The sequence below is a fragment of the Diplotaxodon limnothrissa genome, linkage group LG19, assembly GCF_057381915.1.
Source record: "Diplotaxodon limnothrissa isolate DT_005_m linkage group LG19, D_limnothrissa_male_GT1.1, whole genome shotgun sequence".
Lineage (NCBI taxonomy): Eukaryota > Metazoa > Chordata > Actinopteri > Cichliformes > Cichlidae > Diplotaxodon > Diplotaxodon limnothrissa.
In genome coordinates, this window is record NC_140614.1 from 24597672 (window position 1) to 24619453 (window position 21782).

At 38.7% G+C, this 21782-nt stretch overlaps 3 protein-coding genes across 4 annotated transcripts; all 3 read right to left on the bottom strand.

Moving 5' to 3' along the window:
* Positions 1-924: 924 nt before the first annotated feature.
* LOC146612280 (obg-like ATPase 1) lies at positions 925-6162 on the bottom strand. Its single transcript, XM_085342665.1, has 11 exons — positions 6104-6162; positions 5707-5804; positions 5477-5620; positions 5276-5403; positions 4266-4441; positions 4081-4161; positions 3890-3987; positions 3637-3780; positions 2942-3038; positions 2132-2254; positions 925-1973 (listed from the first exon to the last, which is right to left on the bottom strand). Exons 2-11 carry the CDS (start codon positions 5802-5804, stop codon positions 1872-1874), a joined length of 1191 nt encoding a protein of 396 aa, XP_085198791.1. The 5' UTR covers positions 6104-6162; the 3' UTR covers positions 925-1871.
* Positions 6163-7390: 1228 nt separating this feature from the next.
* On the bottom strand, positions 7391-11077 carry LOC146612281 (transformer-2 protein homolog alpha-like). The gene is made up of 8 exons (XM_085342540.1): positions 10930-11077; positions 9540-9685; positions 9288-9447; positions 8885-9073; positions 8448-8563; positions 8207-8368; positions 8011-8075; positions 7391-7918 (listed from the first exon to the last, which is right to left on the bottom strand). Exons 1-8 carry the CDS (start codon positions 10960-10962, stop codon positions 7908-7910), a joined length of 882 nt encoding a protein of 293 aa, XP_085198666.1. The 5' UTR covers positions 10963-11077; the 3' UTR covers positions 7391-7907.
* A 1076-nt stretch (positions 11078-12153) lies between these two features.
* senp2 (SUMO specific peptidase 2) lies at positions 12154-20943 on the bottom strand. 2 transcript variants are annotated; one of them, XM_085342585.1, is made up of 17 exons: positions 20606-20943; positions 19167-19228; positions 18971-19080; positions 17629-17695; positions 17413-17494; positions 17074-17248; positions 16834-16940; positions 16648-16730; positions 16165-16213; positions 16003-16075; positions 15776-15919; positions 15557-15688; positions 14099-14323; positions 13825-13904; positions 13625-13709; positions 13448-13543; positions 12154-13301 (listed from the first exon to the last, which is right to left on the bottom strand). In XM_085342585.1, exons 1-17 carry the CDS (start codon positions 20782-20784, stop codon positions 13239-13241), a joined length of 1812 nt encoding a protein of 603 aa, XP_085198711.1. In that variant the 5' UTR covers positions 20785-20943; the 3' UTR covers positions 12154-13238. The 2 variants fall into 2 exon arrangements, with proteins under 2 accessions (XP_085198711.1, XP_085198710.1); XM_085342584.1 differs by having other exon boundaries at positions 15776-15922.
* Positions 20944-21782: the final 839 nt, after the last annotated feature.

Below are 21782 nucleotides of genomic sequence, written 5' to 3' on the forward strand. Positions count from 1 at the left end.
CTTTGAATTAAGCTGCCACATGACTGTATCACTTAGTGCATGAAGCCCAGTGAAGTAATAAGACCGACCTCCAGAACGTGTGAAAAGTACAGCAAAGCAGTCTTTCGTGTCCGTGTAAAAGTATACAACTGCTCTGGTAGCGTCCTTAGAAACTTTGTTACTAGCAGGACAAAAAAAGAAGTGTCAAAGAACAGAGAGATAAGCCACCATTGTTCAATGAAGCTTCATCAGAAATGGTCTCAGTGGAAGGTTGACTATGAAGGAGGAGGAGAAATGGTGAGAAAAGGTTGAGGTATACCAAATTACACAAAGACTGAAAATAAAATCAGTGGCAACAGGCCTTATGGAGCGATGAATTCGTATTTGACATTTTTGGTAATATGTTTTTGTTTTTCAATATGTACAAAGGTAAGGAGAGAGGTACAGCAGTGTCTACAGCCATGTGTAAAACAGATGGAGTCACAGTTTGGATCTCCGTTTCAGCCAATGGTGTTGGAGATCTTGTGAAAATTGCTGGAATTATAAATGCAGAAAATCCCAGGAAGATTTTGATCCTCCATGCAATACCAACTAAAAAGTGCCTGAAGTGCCTTCATTTTTTTTAGCATGAGAATAATCCCAAACACACTGCCAATGTAGTAAAAGCAAATCTGGATAGAAAAACACAGTGGAACACCAACAGTCATCGATCGACCTCCTCAAGGCCTGGACCTGATTTTGATCTGAAATGGACCCAAACATCCAAAGAGCTTTTTTTCCTTATATATACTGCACTGCCACAAACAACTGTACATGTTTCACAAATAATTTCAATAGATGCTGCAACTTTTTCCTATCAAAATATAAAGAGATGAGAGTAGCTTGGGACGACGATCTGTTTTGCCTGGAATGAAAGAAAATAAACATACAAAACCGTAACAGGTTTATCTCCTTTTATTGACACATGCATATTGATGAGGGTGATACTTATTGTACACTGGTTTCCATAGGTCAGAAAGATTTCTATTTTAGTCCACAGTGTGGCAGCATGTTTATGAAAATGAGCATAGTTTGTGGGCAGTGAGAGAGGTGAAACATGATGCAATTTAAAGCTGTACAGTCCAAATGATCCACAATGGTGCATTCTCTCGTTATGCGGGGCGGACTCCTTTACGTCAGGAGTGTAAATCAATAAAAGCAGCTTTCTCTTCAGGAATCTGATGAGGCACTGCCACCGAGGTCTCCGTTCCTCTTTCTAAAATAATATCCCTCATGTTATCAGCACAATACAGTTCAGCCCCACCCTCAATGAAACACCGACCGATGGCTTTCGTTCTCCCAAGAAGAAATGATGATTGATTTTTGGACACAATATATTTTAGCACCTTTTAAATTTAATAGAACTGTGCTGCTCTTTTTAAATTTTAAGGGATGACATCTAAAACTAATTCACCTGCAGCACGTTGTTGCTTTATGCAATTATGAGTATTTTTATGATAGAACAGCCATGCCTGCCCTTACTAATGCACCAAACAACAGGCTCATTAGAATGTGAAAGCTTACAGATTAATCAGCTGTAGCCATGACTGCAATTCATGAAGAGAGAAAAGATGAGCTGCTCGGAGCAATAAAACACTTAAGTCTTAAAAAAAATCCAAAACAGAAACCTGTCTCAAAAGAAGTCTGAGCTTTTCTTTAAATTAAATTATCAAAAAACAGTCTTTTATGTGTTAAAAACACATGAACAACTAAAGCATTGTTACCAAAAACTGATTCGAACAGCTGAAGCCATCAGAATCAAAAAAGAAGTATGAAAACCAGCAGACAGTGTGCTCTGTGGGACTAAACTGTATTCTGAGTTTTGATTCCCCCAACCCAGTGACTCTGTGGTCTTATTTCTTTTTGGGTGCATTGGGTGTGTTGAATTTGAAAAAGATAATGTCCCCGTCCTCCACAATGTAGTTCCTGCCCTGTTGCCTGTACTTCCCAGCAGCCTGAGAGAGAAAGAAACAAGGGAAAAAAATTATAGTTGATATATTCCAGAATAATAACAGTTATTGATGGAAATTCAGCACATGCAGCAACTCAGGAATAATTGGGCTGGGGAAAAACAAACAAACAAAAACACCCAAAACAAAACAAAAGCTCACACCTTGGCTGCAGTTTCACTGCCCTCTTCTTTGAAGTCTGTGAACTTCATCACCTCGGCCATGATGAAGCCTTTCTCAAAGTCAGTATGGATCTTTCCAGCAGCCTGAGGAGCTTTTGTACCTTTCTGTGGGACCAAAGCACAACAGGACATGTTATAAATAAAATATGTATTTATTAAATGCATCACATTTAAGAAATTCTGCAAAAGTAACAATCTGCGCTCCTGATATCATCACAAAATGATGACAACTGTCAAAAATTTACTTCAGGGCTCTGTTTTGAACAAAGAAACAATAAAATTTCTATCAGTATTCAATTATAGAACTGTTGAAGACACCAAATGGCAAAAGCCAAAGTAATATAATATCACATATATTTAAAAATCTATGTCAGATGTTTCCATCACTCAGTTTTACAAGTCAGATCTTCACTGACTACTTAAATATAATAACGGAAAACAAAAGTGAAGCTGGTTGTCAGAAAAAAAATAACAAAAATGACGCAAAATGTTGGAATTTTAATACAAGCCAACATTCTAATCACAAATTAGGAAAAAAAACAAAAAACAAAAAACATTGGAAAATTAAGCTTTCCAAAATATTCTTTGAATAAATTATTTTTTTATTTTTTAAACTCAGTGAAGATCTCTGAAATTCAAAACTATCAGAGTGGTTTATCTTCAATCACAAGAGTTAATTATGTATTTTTAAAAAGGTTACACACACACACACACACACACACACACACACACACACACACACACACACACACACACACACACACACACACACACACACGTCAAAACACTCACCCTGATGGTCCACGCTCGCACCTCATCTGGTCCTGCTGTGAAGAAGTATTCCAGCTGCAGCGCTGCATAGCCGGTCTTTATTATTTTGGTCAAAACACTAGAAACACACAAACAAAACAAAACAAAAAATGGTTTGCAAATTCAATTTTTGCACAGGGTACGGACGTTTCAAAGCACATTAGTAAATAAGGACCAGTGCAAACTTTAATTAATTACTCAGTACTCAGTATTAAGTTGCCTGCAGCCATTTAATATCATTACAGCAGAAAGGTGCAACTAACAAAGAGTGATTAAAGGGTTAGTGAGCCATGAACTTAAAATCAAAGTTTTTAGTGTTGTTCAGTTTAAAGTCACCTCAAAGTGCCATGTCTTCCCCAATTATTCCTCTGATTGCAATACAGAGTTTGCCTAAATAAAACTGTTTTATGCATGCAACGTGTTGAGCCGTTCCTTACTACTACCCATGAATAAACCCTGCTGTGAAAGTTACAGCAGCACAAATTGTGCATTGCATTCTAACTGACATGTGCATGTATTCAGGGAGCAATGCATTTAAAGGCATCTACACATTTCTTCTGCCCTGCTGGAATTGCACCTACAATACCAGAGACTGCTTGCTTCACAGTACACCCATAAAGAAAGTACCCTTCAAGTTTAGCATGATATTAACAACTTAAAGACTAATGACCAAATACCTCTGTGTCTTCTGTTCCTCGCAGTATTTATTCCTCTCCTCCTCCTCCTCCATGTCCTGCAATTTAAACTCCAAAGCTCCACTTAAAGGAATGACCATAGCGCCAGGATCATGAGCATCTACCCACTCCTTGATTTTTGCCAACCTGATGAACAACAGGCCGCAGGATGAGTCATTTCAAATGGCAAAGAAATGAGAGGACGGTAAGATTAATATATGCGACATGTAGACACGCAGGGTGAAAGCAAACATACCACTTGTTCTTTTTCCTGATGTAATCTTTCTCTGAAAGATTAACCAGGTAGATCATGGGCTTGGAAGTCAGAAACAGGTACTTGTTCAGAACTTCAATCTGTGAAGAGTTAGAGATGAAGTTCTTTATGAAAAAGCCGTTTCAAATAGGGTCTCAGGGAGAAAAACTGTTTACACTGGAACACATCAGTACCTCTTTGTCATTCCAGTCATGGTAAAATCTGATGTGCTTCTTCTCTTCTACCACCCAGTTTTTTATTTTCAGCATGATATCCTGAAGCAAAAAGAAGCATGTGAAGCAGCATATACAGACCGATTTAATTCAGAATCAACAAAAGACAAAAAGTAAATGCTTCTACAAAAAAAACCTTCACTTACATATTCAGGTTTTAGTTTTTTGTCACTTCCTCTGACAGCAGTCTTCTCCAGTTTGTCGATAATTGGACCGATCATTTCTTCGTCTTTTAGCCGCAACTCCTCGTGGATTATCTCGATGTCCCTCACCGGGTCAACGTTGCCCTCCACGTGGATGATATCCTCATCATCAAACGCACCTTAACACAAACAAGCGTCAGCAGACTGTCGGTGCAACGACATAGCTTGAAGAAAAAAAATGCAAATACTTTCACTGGAGAAGTACAGCAACAGCAAGACTTAATAAATTGTTAATCAATTTAAAACATATTTTAAATTTTCAATTCTGCTAATTTATTTCTAAGCAAACTGATGTCCCCTTTCACTTTTTTGAAAAGTGAAACTAACAAATAAGCCAAGAGCCAATTATTTTGCCTTTTTATTTCATTTGCCTTCATTATTTATTGACTAATTGGTGAGAGGGAAACAAACAAAATTAATTGTTCTTTAGTCTCTCAAGATCTGCCTAACATTACCTTCGAATGACCACAAATTTCATTATACCAATTTATGAAACAGAATCATTGAGATATGGACACAAATGCAAAATCAGACAATGCTGGATAACACCTCTGGTCTTGGATATTAAAAAACAAACAAACGCAAACTGCTCAGATTTAATACACAGATTTCACTTCTAATATATATTAGTCACCCTGATAAAGATTCCTTCTTCTTTTTTTAATTTTAACTTAAATGTCCCCATCATAACCATTCATCCATCTTTATTCTCAACTGCTTATCCAGTTAAGGGTTCAGAATCAGAACACACCTTTAAACTGTAGATGGAAACAGTTTGGAACTAGGCTTCAATTCCCAGTCCTAGTCAAAGCCAAAAGTACACTGAGAAAAGTTCTTAAGATGGACCTATTACCCCATAAGACCTTTATTTCCAGCATGCCCTGACACCTGTGCTCTCTCTCAGCTGTTACTACACAGCAGCTGCAGTAGTTTGTGCAGCAACTGTAACTCACGAGTCATATGGAAGATCCCATCACAAGCACTGATGTTAGAGAGGAAGGCGTTTCCGAGTCCCTGTCCAGAATGAGCTCCCTTCACCAGACCAGCAATGTCCACAACATTCAGGAAAGCGGGAACCTTACTGAAGTGACAAGGAAGATCATCAGATGATGCAGATGTCCTTACATCTTCTAACCAGCTGTTGCAATACACACCTGGCAGGTTTGTGGTACTGGCAGAGGAAATCAAATCGCTCATCAGGAACGGGTACCCTGCTCTCATTTGGGTCAATTGTGCAGAAGGGGAAGTTTTCCGCAGCAGCTTGGCTTTTAGTCAGCACATTGAAAAATGTGGATTTCCTGCAACAGCATTAAGAGAGAATGGTGACGCCTAACACTTTTTCCCACTCATTCAGCTAGGAAAAAATGCTATAAAATTTACATACCCAACATTAGGTAATCCCACTATTCCTATTTTTAGGGATGTTCCAAATCGTCCAATCAATGGAGGTTGCTTCGGAGCTTCTGTCTTCTTTGGAGGCATCTACGAGATTTAAAACAAGATGGTCAGATTAAGACACTCGTGTTGGGATACTAAAAAAAGCAGAGTTTTTTTTTAACCAACTCCTCGGCTCTGCTGCATGTCAGCTGGCTCCACTAAAAACGTGTAGGGTCATATGCTCATTCAAACACAGCATGCTAACGCCAGCTAGTAGCTAACTGGAACCACTCCTAGCTAGCAGATGGGAAAATTTAAACCAGAATACATAGTCCTGTTTGTACCGTCCGAACTTTACAAAGACACCAACATTTATTTGGCTAAGAAAACGTCTCTTTTGCTACCTTAAAACCTGCAGGCTACGTGCTGTCCACTCCTGATGCGTGTTCACACCGGCCGCTCTACTGGAAAGACAAGCTGGGGAGCAAAGCGGAAGTGTTTTGACGTAAGGGCTCTCTGATTGGTCGGGCGAAGAGCTGGAAATGCCACGACATAACTCAACTTGGACATATATTTTTTATTTTGCCCCAAATTATTTAATTTAAATGCACTTTTCTGCCTTTCTTTTGTTATACGATACGTGAGTCGTCTCGTGAGTATTTAAAATTACTCCGCGGTCTGTTTCACCGTGACGTGTGCGTAATGCGTTCAAGAACACGAAGTCAGTATGGCCAGAACCCATAAGAAAAGACTTTACTTCTGAACTAGCTTCGATAGAACTGGATATCTGAGGTAATTTCTTATTAAAATACGCTGGACAACAACAGAAAGGGGTCTACTTTTTCAAAATACAATGTCCTCAAATTAAGTGAATATAGGGAGCAGGTAGAAGAGAAGCCTGGAGAGGTTGAAGTATGCACTGGAGAGAAGAGGAATGAAAGACAGCAGAAGCAAGAAATGCTGGAGAGATGTCTCTCAGATATCCTAAGAATGCTTTGGTGTCCCAGTGGCTGGACAGAGAGAGGTCTGAGCTTCTCTGCTTAGCCTGTTCCCCACATGGATCAACTATCCATAGCAACAGAAAGTGCACAAGAAGTGAAGAAGAGGGCAGGCAAGGTGGAGGGAAGATGAGCGACAGGGGTGTTTTGTGACAAAAGGACAGCAGAAAGATTTTCATGGACAAGATTATGAGTACATTAGATGAGTAGATCAGGTTGAGTGGATTGTAGAGGAATATAATGGACAAAGGACATGGAGCTGACAGGCAGGAGGAAAACAAAACCACCACAGCGAAGATTCACAAATGTTGTGGAGGATTTACAGTGTTGCTGTAACAAAGATTCTAGAATAGGATGAGATTGAGGCTGATGATCCACTGTGCTGACCCCTAAAGGGAGCAGCAGTGCTTATGACTGCGTGTAGCTGTTGCTGTAATTTATTAAAATAAAACCCAAACGTTTGTTTTTATATTGTTTGTAGTAAGCAAGCAATACTTTTCTTACTGGTGGAAGACATTAGTTTAATCAAATAATGTTCAATAATTAATGCTTTAACCAGTAACTCTGACAATTTTGATAATAACACAATTTAGGTGTGAAAAAAATGGAAGCACATCTTAAATACAAAGAGCACAGCATGGTCAAAGTATTTTTTTTTTTTTAATTTCTTATATACAAACAAAAGTGGACGTTCGATCAAGCAAAAACAAACTGAAAAAGAAACATGGCATTTAAAACTTAATGAGGGGCAAACTAGGCTCACGACAGTTTAACAAATCACCTACCAACAAAGAGCAAAATGAGAAAGTGTAAAACTGGCACAGAAAAATCCAGCTATGATACATAAAAACAAAACAAAAACTACTGAGAACATCCTAGCCTTTTTACAACCACTGACTGTGCTTTCAATTCATTTGATCACACTGAGTCTTCAAAAACAAAACAAAATTTATTTATTTTTTTTCCATTTTTCAGAAAAAAATAAACAAACCAAAAACGGATTCTTCGCACAGACTTGGTGCAGCATGATTCCCTGATGACTTTTTTGTGCTCAGGGAGAAATTTAGGGGGTTCTTTTGGATCAATTTTGTTAAACTTTTGATACACAAACAGATGCAGAGTTTTTAAACCACATACATAATATTGTCAGATTTAAAACAAAACACTGTCATCCAAACAGTAACACTTCTGTCGCCTCTTCTCTTGTTGCTCAGTAGTGACCTGTTTAAAAATACATAAAGTTTAGAGATTGAGTCAAATTGAAGGTTTTCTAAATAAACTAGTCTAATGGCAGAAACATTGTTTAAACATACGTGGTGAGTAGGATCGTGATCGAGAGCGATATCCTCTACTATAGTAAGGAGATGGAGATCTGCGCCTGTAGGATGAGGGGAGGAAAAAAAATTTAGTTACAGTTACTGACTAATTTGAGTCTTTATCAATCATGCATCATTATCAAATCTTCGTGATCAACACTGGGATACAAACGGTGCTGGAAAAAGCACCAACCTGTATGAACGGTACTCGCGGTCATCGTAACGATCGTAGTCACGATCGTAGCCTCTATCATAGCCTCTGTCGTAGCCCCTGTCGTAGTCCCTTGAGACACGACGTGATGAGCCACCGCCGCCGCCACCGCCGCCTCCTCCACCACCACCACCACCACCACCACTTAAAACAAATGATAGTGTGTCAATTTTGCTCAAGTAACCATATAACATCTCAAGCTCCCCAGTGGACAAGCACTCACTATGTGGGGCGTCCCATGTAGATTCCTGGAGTGGGAGTATGGGCTCGTTTGGTAATAGAGAAATCCACTCGGATCCTGCGTCCATCCAGCTCCATTCCATTAGCTCGCTCCTTGGCCTAAAATAAACACACACGCACAGTCAGAAGCAGACTAACTGAAATTGTTTGCATTGCAAATTGTTTCACTCTTCTGTAGACACTAAACAGCAGACTGGACGGACAAGACGAGCTGCATAATTAAACAAGTTTCACTTTCACATTTGTCTTTTATGCTATTTTACTTACTATTGTTCACCTTGTACAAAACCATGGATGTGCTCTTTGAAGTTTAGTTTGAACTAAAATAGCTTTTTAACAGCAAAGAGGTTAACTATATTAGGACAAATAAGCCAACTATTTTAAGTTTTTAAATACATATCCCTATGTTATTCTACTGACCTCCTTGGAGTCCTCGCAGTTCTCAAAGTAGACAAAGGCAAAGCCTCTGGATCGACGTGACTGCTGGTCATACACAATGTTGACGTCTGCCAACGGGCCATACTTAGAGAAAACCTCCCTTAGGTCCCTCTCAGTGGTATAGAGGCTCAAACCAAACACACCCAGACAGTTGTTGGGGTCTGGGTTGGCCTGTGAGCAGAAACGTTGATGTGTGGGGACAAAAAAAATAATTTAAGATGAGAAATTCATGATTGTGACATGTCAACATATCTCACAATGTCACACAAACACACACACCTTAAACTATACATCACACAGTCAACATTAAACTGTTTAATCTAAAAATTGATGACTCGCGTCTCCATAAACACCTTGAGTACAAGTTAACAAAGTAGCACCATACCCTGTTGCCAATGTGTCGGCGTCGATTCGACATGGGGGAGCGGCTGTGGCTCCTGCGCCGGCGGTACTCAGAGCTACGAGATCGGCTCCTGGAGCGGCGCCGGCGGGAACGAGAGCGGGAACGGGAGTGGTGTCTGCGTGAACTTCGATGGGATCGAGACCTGCAGACAAAAAATAAATAAATCACAGGTGAGGAAACCAAAATCTCACACGATTATCTTGTTATGTACCTTAAATCAGAAACCTGACTTACCTGGATTTAGATCTTGACCGAGATCTAGATCGGGACTGAGATTTGGATCTGGAATGATGGGAACCACCTCTGGAGCGCGCTGGTGAGCGGCTAGTGGATTTAGGTGAGCCTCCAGGGGATGCGCTCCGCGAGCCGGCCCGAGAGTCCTGAACAAACCAGACTGCAGATGTCAGAAACACTCTAAAGCCAAATGTACCAAAACAACAACACTACAGGGCCTGGAGGTGACACCGCTCACCACCTTCAATGCCCTTTTCAGAAGAAGTTAACCACATTTTCGCATTTAACAGGTTTGAGACTAAATATTGAGGAATTAGGTGAAATACTAAAGATATTTCAAGCAGATATTAAGAAATGTAGCTTAAATATTGACTGCACAAAAAGTTAATTAAAAATAAAGAATGGAGGAATTGACCAGTGATGTGGCTGATACAGAGAGGGAAAATCATGCATGCTATAGAGAAAAATAATAGGATGAAATAGAGTAATAACATAGCAGGCTGTTAGGAAATTACTCATACCCTGGAAAACTTCTCATCTTAACTTCATAACTTCTTTAACTTCATTACTTCATAACAACCCTTCATTTCTTCTTTCTTCCGTTTGAATATATGACTTCTTTTTTTCCTCCTCTTCCCCCTTTTACCATCTGCCATTACAACACTAGACGCGGGGACAGCTCTTGATCGCTTCTTTTTTCAGCATCTCTCCCATACATTAGCATGCATCAACACCATCAGCTTCAAACAACAATAACTTCACATCTGAAACGTCTTCCGCCTTTTTCTTTCTTCCAACCTCAACCTTAACAAAGAACAAACAAGGGTGATAAGGCATGTTGGTGTCTGTTAAAACCAGAAATTTAAAAAAATGAAAAGAAAAGGGGAAAAAAACATCAAGAAAAACTAGGAAACATTATTATTAGGAATGAAAAGGTGCACTTTTTACGTTTAACTGGCCTTCATTGGGACTAAACTACAACTTACTCACAAACAGCTGAACGTTGAGGTAGCTAACTATTAACTGTACACATATGTTTGCTGCTGGCTAGTTATATTTTCAATAAGCAACGTTAGATAACAAGTAAATGAGAAAGTGAAAGCACCCGCGGCCAGGTGGCGGCCTCCTCTACCGACCGCTGCGCTTAGCAGGCCGCACGCTTTAGCTTAGCAAGCAAGCGCTAGCCCTCTTATTTTCACATAAACGCCCCAATAAACTTTAAGAATCTAAGTCTATAATTCACACAACGTGCTTAATATCCTTGTATAAACTCGACTTTTACTAATTTCGAGGCCTGTTTAAAAAGAAAATATAGCCGTTAAACAGATCTGCAAATGTAGCTAACAGCTTATTTCGTCCTAACGCTGATTGTCATGAATCGTGAACTCACCTGCTCCCTGAACTCTTTCTCGTTGTCGCTCATTATAAAATAACACGTTTAGCAAATGCGTTAAAAGATATTTAACGCTAAAATTGCTCTGAAGACTAATCTTACTGCTGCCTCTACCGAAAACGCGTACTGCTTTGACCTGAACAGAAACGGTCTGCGCCTAAGGAGGACGCTTTCCTCTTCCGGTTTGAGTTTCAAGTTAAAAGCGCCTAAGTCAAATATGCATAAATAAAGTTTAAAGAAATCATGTATATTTTGAGCGTATTCTTATAATTTTGATTAGATCCCTTAATCAATGGAATGTAGAACTGTATTTGGAAAAACAACTTCTTACAAAAGGGGGCAATAAAATCTAGCAAAATCTAAAAGAGCTAGCAAAATCTAATCGAAAAGAGGTTCCGATATAACGGAGTGACTATATTATATCCAATATATTTATTATGTGTCGGAGTAGATTTTCTATTTAAATTTGACTTGTTGACTTGTGTTTCTAAATTACCCTTTAAACTTTCCAGGTTTAATCCGATGATAAGCACAGTTTCAGTCCTCAGTTATCCTGTAAAATCCTATAAAATCCCTTTATTATTGCAACTTGGTGGAGAGAGGTATTTGGATTCAAAGGGGAATTTTCTTGAATATGATGTATTTACTGAGAAGTATTTTTTTGAAATGCAGTAATAAAAATAATTTTCAGTGTGTTTGATGATACCACAGAAGCTGTTGTTTTATATAAATGATATAGATTGTATGGAAATTAGATTTTCCACACATACAAATTGATAAGGGGCACATTTACATCCAAGCTCTCTCCTTCACCTTAAAAAGGAAAAATCTCTTTAAAGATCAACCTGAGCTCACTCTACCTATTATCACCTAAAGAGAAAACACTTCAGTCTTAATAAAATAATAATAATAATAACACTTGTTATTAAACTTTAAAACATGTTTTGGGATTGTAATCAAACTCGGACTTTTTGGTTAACAAATCAAAATCTGTTTCCTGAGAAATAATTTTTATTTATATTAAATTTGGTGTTATAATGATGGAAAGGAAAAGAGAATTATTGTACAGCAGCTTTATTATTATGAACAAACAATTTATCAAACCACTGTTCTTAATATTCATGAATGAGATGATTAATTTTCATAAGACTTTAAAAAAATTTAAAAACCTAACATGCCTTGGACATTGCAAAAACACTATTTTGCGATTAGATCTCTGTATTTCTTTTTAATACTAACCTCCATTTTCCAGGCTTATATATTTGCAATACTTTTCCTAATATCCCTCAACACCTTTTCTTGTGGCTGATCCAGTCCACAGACACAGATTATTTGCCTTTATCTCACTTAATCTAATGATAAATCAATCAATACATAATTTAAAAAAAAAAAGGAGAAATACTTTATTTTAGCAAAAAAAAAAGAAAAAGAAAAAAGACATGAGCACAAACATGCATGTGTGTACAGTAGTTTGTCTTTTAAATGGAGTATACTATAATTCGAGTCTTTGTAACAGCCCTAAATAGCCTGCTGCAGTATACTTATTGAACAGATTCACAGCTCTAACAGCGCTTTATGGTAAATATGGAGAGACAACTATTAATACTCCAGTCATGAAGAAAAAAAAAAAAACTATACACAGACACTCCAAAATACACTCATCCAGTCATAAATAATCGGGAATCATACATCTTGTCATTACGACAAGCACTCAATCATGCACGTTTTGTCAGACAAATGTCTGGAGGAGGTATTTTAATTGCCATTGTCTATATTTTTAGAAAAAGATTAAGTTTCACCCCAGTCATCTGCTGTCCACTCTGATCATAGCTGGGAGGGGTAAACTACACCTAGATTGTTGGGTTGTAAATAACAAATTTCCCAACTGAAGGGAAAAAAACAAAAACAAAAAAAACTATGCCGAGCTCAGTGTGAGAAGACTTAAGGCACTTCAAGCAGCACTTCAAACAATAAGGAAACACAATCAATAACAAGTCATTCAGTCAGTAGTGCCAAAGTTTCTTTAAGACACACACTTGTTACAAATACTGTCTCTAATTACAACTCAGAGAATACAAAATGTTTACATGTCCCTGACACGATAAGCAACAATTAACTCTTAAGACTAGTGTTTGTTACTCCAGATCTGGAGAGCGAGACTGGGTTAGATCTCAGTCGGTAAAGTCCACTTCTTTGGCCCATTTATTCTTCTCTTACTTCACATGTAGTCACTGTACACGAGAGGTTGTTCCCACTGACTCAGTCTCTTCTGGTAGGCCATTAACAATGGATGCGACCCTTCTATTCTATAGCAGCTTCTGATGAAGAATTTCCCAAATCATCAACTTCCTGAAGAGAGGCATGTGGCACTGTAAAGTAAGAAGCAGATGTTATTCGTATATCGTTTGTTATCTGTTCATATGTATATTTAAATTGGACTTTCATACATGGTTTCACACCAATTCACTGATATGCTGCAATGTGCCAAGAAAGGCAGGGATTTCAGAATACACACCTGTTTAAAGGTAAGGGGCTGTCCTCTTGCGATATAGTCAGCATATTTACAGGCAAAAACACCGCAGTCACTTCCATTTTTCTGCTGGGGAATCTCCTACATGCATAATACAGAGTCATTAATTTCACTGTGAGGAATAATACATTTGAAGTGTTACTTCATTCATCACAGACTTACACTAGCTTTCAAGCTTCCAACAGTCCATTTGGTGCAGTCGAGCTCTCTACCCTTTTTTGCTTTGTGCTCCTCTATAAGGTAGAGTCTGAAAAATCAGCACAATTACATCATTTATAATGCTTCAGTAAAAACAAATCTATAGTGAAAACATGTCTAACGTAGCCAGTAAAATGGAGCTTAAGAGAAAATTGACGACTCACAGTAAAAGACTCGAGATGTCATCGTGTCTCCGGCCCATCGAGTCATAAGACTTCACTGTCTTTGACCGAAAATCTATCACCTGCAAAGAAAAAGGTGGGCGATTAAAATGTGCACTTCTGCTTCTCTGGAATAAAAACAGTGCAAACATTTGATTTGTGACAATGACTGGCAAAAATACTGATCACAGTTTAGATGTACAGAGTGAGCCTTTGCAATATTACAGGTATTTTTAGGCAGAGCAAGTCAAAAACTGGTAGATCCAAAGTGACTCACAGCCAATGCCCAGTGGACGCCTAGATGCAGAGGGACCAGAATGAGGTCAAACGTGAAGAGGTCGACAGCTTTGGTCCAGCGCTTCACAGCAGCGTGTCCTCCAGCCTGCCCGCCTCCTCCACCCCTCAGCTTTGGGAAGAAGAAGGTGCTGAAGGAGTAGACTTTTAATCGCCCTGCTTCACCAGAGCTTCGCTCCATAATCAGGGAAAGGTAGAAGTTCATCACCTTGGTGGAGAACACAAAAATTGTAATATAAAACATGCCATACATAAACACTCATTAAAGACACACATTGAATAATCTGAGTCTACAGCTTTTTTTTAACAAAACATTTACAACAAAATAACATAAATTAGTATTTATACATGCAATTAATTAATAATATGCATACTGGTTGGTTTAACACTCTTTGGCATTAAGGTGATGTTCTTTCTCCTACCCTGTGTACAATTTATTTAGCTCTTAGAATTAAGGAATCCAATTTATATGGGTGATTTCGCCCTGGGCATTTGATTGTATGCAGATGATATTACCATACTGGTTGAGTCTGAAGATAATTTGTAAGACATTAAATGTATTAAACAGCTAGTGCTATAGATGATGGTCAGCTACAAACATAATTAAATAAGTAAGAATTTTAATTTTAGGGAAAAAAGGCACACTAAGAAGCAAGAAACCTCTGGCCTGTAACACTGGATCAGACACAAATATCTTGATGCATTTACGAACTATGAAGCTGCTAGATTTAGCTGACATGTTGGGTTTTTCTTAGGACACAAATGCATGATGCATGTGATAACTCTATATTAAATTATGCTGCAAAAAACAGGGATTTAAAGAATGCTGTGGAGCTCTTTGGTGTTTTTGAGGAAGCTGAACCACTACAGTATCTCTACAATGACATTTTAGTAGCAATGTGAATCAAATTTGAAGAAAGATAAACATATAAGACAAATACTTAAGATATTTTGTTAACGCCAAAATTGTGAAGATGTATTCAAATTATGCCAAACATCACTGTTGAACTCTAGGATGGCAAGAGGCTATGGGGATTATGAGAGGTTGAGAATGAATTACACCTTCTTTTGTACTGCCCCTATGATTAATAAAGAATATCTAGTTAGTCCACTGGCTCAGCTCCTTTGTCACTGGTGCCTTATAAGGCTGCCTGGCCTGGGCGTGATAAATAAAATTATGCGTCACACAATAAAAATCAAGCACTCACATTAACTAACAACAATTATCTAACAATTATGAAAACAAGAAAATCAAGGTAAATACAGACATGATTGTTTCCTCCATTGTTTTTGTGCAAAACTTGCTCTTGTCCTGTTTTTGACTTTTTGTGCTGTGTACTTTTTTGTGAAGTTTTCAAGAGCTTTTAGATTAAATAACTGTCTAAAATAACCATGAAATTTATTCTATTTAAAAACCTTTCCAGCATTTCTACTTTCTCACCTCATCGTTGAGCCAGCTGCCTTCTTGTAGTGTACCCAGGTCTCGCTGTGTGATGCGAAGTTTGAAAGCTGCACTCAGGACACGGTTGGGATCACTTTGAGCCAAAGCTCCACTCACCTCTGCTGCCATTTCCTACACACACACAGACAATATACACATTAAAAATAAATAAATAAATAATCTCAGCATAAAAAGTCCACATTAAACACAGACTCTTACCTTGGTCAGTCTGGGTATGTCTTCCTCACTGTGCCTTGTATGTGCAGAATGTGTGTCAGGCAGACCGACAGCAGGAGCGTCTCTGTCCACGAGGTTGAGGCGAGTAGCTACCTCTGTAGAAAGATCCAAATCTGCTGGATGTTTCTGCTGCAACACAGGTCAAGATTATGGACAGGACAGACTCGTATCCATGCTGTGGCATGTCAGAGAAGAGGAGGAGTGACTACCTTTATATATCCAACAGGCTGTGGGTCCTCAAAGGGTCCACTAATTGGCTTACTAAAGGTGAAACTCCCCCTGCTGAAGACGAGTCGCATAAAAGAAGTTAAAGCAATCATTCCTCGTTATGCATGACGCAGTCGTTTAAATAAAAATAGCACCGCACCAACCTGTCGTTAGCCGCAGATGCATTTCTCCATGTAAATAGACTTGCAGCAGCTGTGAAATAAACCATAAACCATGAACAGAAGAGTCACTGCAACATGTTTACTGATCAATATGTATACATGCATTTAAACCTACTTTGGGTGAAGTGACTGTGTGATATGAAAGGCTTTATTTATTCTAATAAAATATTACAAATAAACCAGAGATCAAACAGTCATGATTTAATCAACACACCATCCCCCCCAACTAAGTATCTGGACAATTCTGTGATTGTTAAAGTTGTTTTTTCAAGTAAAAACCACTTGTAACCTTACAAAAGAATTATATTCATTAATTGATATTTGATCATGTGTTATTGACAAAATTATTTATAGATTACAAAAAAGGGTGAAGTTAAACTAATAACAATCTGCAATTAGTTGTAATCGTCAACAATGAATAAAAACAAATCAGCTTTGTCTGTAATGGATAGCCGAGTGCCCCACCTATCTGTCCCGTCTTCCTGTGTACTGATTCAAAAGTTTTTACTGAAGCAGCAGTTTTGTGATCAACCTGTGACAACGGATCTCTGAGGATAAATACAAAATAAGCCACTTATTAGCTCATGGCCAATGGAAATATTAAAATGAAAAGAAAAAAAAAAACACATAAAAATCAAAGCTAATACTAACTCTTGTGGTTTTGATTGGTTAAAAGGTAGTGGCTGGCTTTTGCTGTATTTCTCTGTCACCATCTCCAGCAGCCGCCTGTAGTGCTCCTTATTATTCTGCTTTATGGCCTGAAGACACCAAAAATATCAGAAATGAACGTGCAGAGGTTCATACTTTTAAAGTTTGATTATTGGCACTGTGAGGTGGGGAAAAGTGGAATTTAAGTATATTTTCATATATACAAATAACTGACTAATTTACCTCTTCCACAGTAAGACTGGGCTTGTAGCAGCGGTTGTGTCCAAAGCCATTGCATGTTGGGTCAGGATAAGCATTTCCCACCCTGAGCACAGGCCTTGAGGACAGCAGCTGGAGGGATCCTCTCCTCTCCCTGTCCTTTGCTCTGTCTGGAAGCCCTACAGGGAGCGTTGTCCCACTGGATTAAAATAAAAAGAGGGAGGTAGATTAGCATGGGACCCGTTTTCAATAGGTGGTAACATAAAAGAAAAAGAACAGCCTGAAGACTGCAAGCACAAAGGCTAAAAAAAAGGTACTGGATGACTTGTACTTTACATAAATCTCCAGTACTGAATCACTTGCCTGTATTTCCTCATTAAAGGAGGTAAAGAGCTCTGAAAAGGATTCTTTCCCTGACTCTCATTACCTCCAGCTACTGGTTTATCTTTGAAGAAAGAACATCAAAACAAATGACATTGGGTATAAGGATGAGATCATTCTGCACTGACAAGCTTGGTTGAAACACAGTGACGTGAGTATAATCATGAATTGTGCACTAAAAGGTCCATCTTCGCTTACCCATTCTCCATTCAGTACTGTTCAGCCATGAGGTGTGGAGCTCATCTATGCCCATTAGAGCGACAGGCTGGATCAACAGAGGAAATTCAATGGAATTACAGAGAGTTACACGGATAAATAAAGTTAGCTATGAAACTGTATGTATCCACATGGATAAAGCAGCACATGTAGTATGCATCACATCTCACAAAGAGACTCCCAAAAGACTTAAAGTGTTGTTTTGCCTAAATTAGCCATAATCGCTCCTCCATAAAGGTCCGAATCACTTGATGAGTTTGTTAACTTGTAGCTTTTCCCTGTGATTTGGTTTGTTTTCACATAGAAAATCTGAGTGAGCTCCAAGTGAACCAATATGCGTGACTACAAACCATGTGAGAATGTTCTGTCCTATTGGCCAGATGTGTCTGGGGTGGGAGCAACAAAAGTAAATACAGGAAGAAGGGCCTGTGTTCTGGATTATTTGACAACATGGAGACTTGACATTCATTTCACAGCTAGTTGCTAGCCTGTACAGACCCTCTGCACATCTATAGTACCTTGCTGCATCCCAGAATGCAAGGCTTATGGGACATTTTTTTTTGTCTGTAAAGGTTCTCAGACATCCAGGTCATCGTACTTCAAGGAGCTTGGAAAGAAGAGCCACCTCCATGGGACAAGACTCGGCTGTCTATCTACTGTACATCTAAAAGAAAAAGGTCACTCTTTCGAGGATGACAATGTTCACATTTTGGACAGAGAAGACAGATGGTTTGAAAGAGGAGTGAAAGAAGCCATTTACGTCCACTGTGAACGACCACCTTTGAACAGAGGCGGTTGCTTACGGCACCAACTGTCTGCCATCTATAATCCAGTTCTGAGATCCCTTCCCAGACGCCTTAACGCCTACTCACATCCTGGGCCATCTAACCTCAGGAAATCACATGACAGGGTGGGGTTAGGTTAGGTTTCACAATGACCTCACCCGAAACCTTGGCTGATTGTGACCTACACCCATCTTAACACCTTGAGTCGTCTGACTAGGTAGAGGATCATTGTCCCTCTTGGGGGACACTCCCACGGGGCTTACATCTGGGACTCTCCACCCTTTGACCCTAGAACTGAAGAAGCTTTTCGGATGAGAGGTGAAACATCTTGAAGCAACTTAAAGAAGTGTAGACGCTGTTCTTTCCAAGCTCCTTAGAGTAGCTGTGAAAACGCCCTAAGAAGTGGTGTGTGTCTACCTATCATTACACCTCAGCTTAGAACTCCCAGTCATTACAGTACTTGTCTATTCGATGAACTCTGATACACTGTAGCAAACAATACCAAATGTATGCGTCTGAAGCACAGACGGGGCACTCACCTGTGTTTCTTCATGAGATCTGGGCTTCTCACACCTCGTCAGTGATTTCCGCAGTCTGAGTAAACCTGCTACCCGAGCCACAGTCTTCTTCATGAAGCTGATGACGACATCTGAAAGACAGGACACCACAAATCACGATCACCGAATTCCACGTCAGGAAGCAAAAAATATTAAGCAGTTTTATATTCTAACAAACCTCTTTTGCGTCTTTTCACTTCGACTTGCTCACTCTGGCAAACACTCTCTGCAACATGCACGCTGTAATAACAGAAAATGGTTCGAAATGAGTGGTTTTCAAAAATACATAATCTTGCAAAGAGATTTAAAAAAATAATAATAATAAATCTCACGCTACCAGCTGTGGCAACCTTTTGTGAATAAAAGCGCAGAGGAAATGTAGCTATTAATTATGAGGGGATTTCTTTTTGTGTTCTTCTTGAATTCTAACAAGGGTTTAACATCCATTAACCTGGAGGTAATTTGGCAATAGTTCCAAAGGCCATCGCAGATTTGGACAGCCCAAAGTGACGAGTTCAAACATCAATATATTTGCACAAAACCCAAAGATATGCACTTTCTATGAGATAAAGACACAATTTGCATCAACAAATGTTTGAGAAACTGAAACAAGGGTTTTGAATTTATTCATTAGCACTTTTATTTATATACCAGTGACCATACATATTAGCAATGATGCATTCATATAAAATGCAACCAATGCTATGTACACAGGAATTCTAGCTACAGCTAATTTGCAGGCATTGGCCCCAGTTAGGTTTTTAAGCCACAACCTGTCAGTACAATCATAAAAAAAACATAATGAAGAAAACAGCAAGAAAAGACCCATTTCTTGAGACAGACCTTTAACTGTAAAAGAGGACTGTATAAATCTTGTTCTGCATACTGGTAGCTTGGAGTGATCACTAACTACTCCCACTGTGGGAGGTGCTTTGCTGCTAAATTTTAAAATACTTTGACTAAATTACGCATTTACGTCCATTCACAAATTACAAAAATACATTTCAAGAAAAAAAATGTATCAAATTCTCAGAGTTTAACATATACTTTTTTCTACCAACAAAATTTACAATGATGCCACTGTATTTGTTTCTTTTCCAGTCTTTCTAGAGCTTGTTTGTGTACTGATAGTATATACAAACTGCTGACTGTGCTGCCTGAACCCAAACAAAACCATGCAGATATCATTGGGCGACCTTTACCAGCAGGCTTACAAAATCAGTTAAAATTACTCTCAAGTCTGCCGTGCTGTGCTACAGTAGCAAGCTACTGGATTTAAATAGGATTTTAAACAAAAATAAGTTAATATTGGAACGGTCATAATAGTTTGTTTTAGACTACTTCCGCTTTCGCTATGAGTGTACTTGATATTAAATGTGATGTGGGTGTCCACTGACACCGTTATAAACATACTGTCAGCAAACTTCAGTAAAATAGTTTTTTAAAATTCACCTGCTGTGAATAAACAAATTCCATCTAAAGTTAACTCAAAACTTAATGTTAGCTAGCTGGAAGGGTGAATGACTGCCCTCAACAATCCAAACAAATGATTAAATGGCCAACGAAGTGTGAACTATTTAGGACTGAAAAAAATATAGACCATTTTCAATCACCGACCTCTGGTAGTTCCGTTTAGCGGGTCTGCAGTGACTCTCCTGCCGCCAAGCTGCTGTTTTTACGCCTGGTCGCGTGGGTACCTCTGCGCTAACGCTACCTTTCCCAGGCCACTCCGTGGGGTTTTGCCCCGTAATGGGCTCAAACAGCGACGAGAATCCGCCAAGTATCCATCCATACATCCCAGACAAATACGAGAAAATTGTAACGACGTTTTCAATGCGGTCCAGGACTATTTCTCCACAGGCAAGATGTCAAACCGCAATCTACGACACACCGCCCACCATTAGCTTAGCTTAGCATTAGCGTCGCTGTGCTGAAACGCCAACAACGTCCGTCATTCCGTGTTGACGTTCTGCGAAGGGCAAACGTTTTACACACCAAAACAAAACGAGTGGGCGGTGTTCTAAAGTGTAAAGTCTAAAGACGACAGATAAAATACTAAACATAAAGCATCGTGGCGGAGATAATAAACAAACGAACCCCTGATCACGGAGTGGTATCTTTGGCAGCTTTCTCATTAGGAGAGCAAGTGGGAGAAGTTAGAGCATGGATTTCTTTAGATTTATTTAAAGATTGTGATTTAGATTAAATGAAACCAATTTCAGCGTTATTTACTTCTTACAAAGCTGACAGCAAACCTCTAGCATAGGTCCATTCTTTGTTACATAATACTAAATCAGCATACGGAAAAAAAATTAAAAAAAAATCCCAAATACCTCAGTATTCTAACCTCTCTCAAATGTGGCTGTCATTAATAGTTGATTTAGTGGCTGATGTTTCTGTTACTAATGTAATAATGTGTATTTAAAAATCCCTATTTTTGTAGAAAATGTAAAGAGACCAAAAATAAAACTACCCAATTAGAAGTTCCTTACTGACTGGATTTACCTTTGTACAGCTTTAGTATACCAAAATGCTCACTGCTTTACTCTGTGCACTAAAAACTTCCTGTTTTAAATCAACTCTTTATTAAGCCTAACAGTGGACTACAAACAGAACTAAAACACCCCGCCATTGTTCAATATTTATCAGGATACCTGTGTTTTGAGATTTTGCAAGAAACACTCCATCTGGTTCATAGTCACACTTTATTTACTTTATGATAAAAACAACATGGACGTGGTTTACATTTTATAATGGTGCACAAGTTTAGCACAGATCTTAGACTTAGAGTATA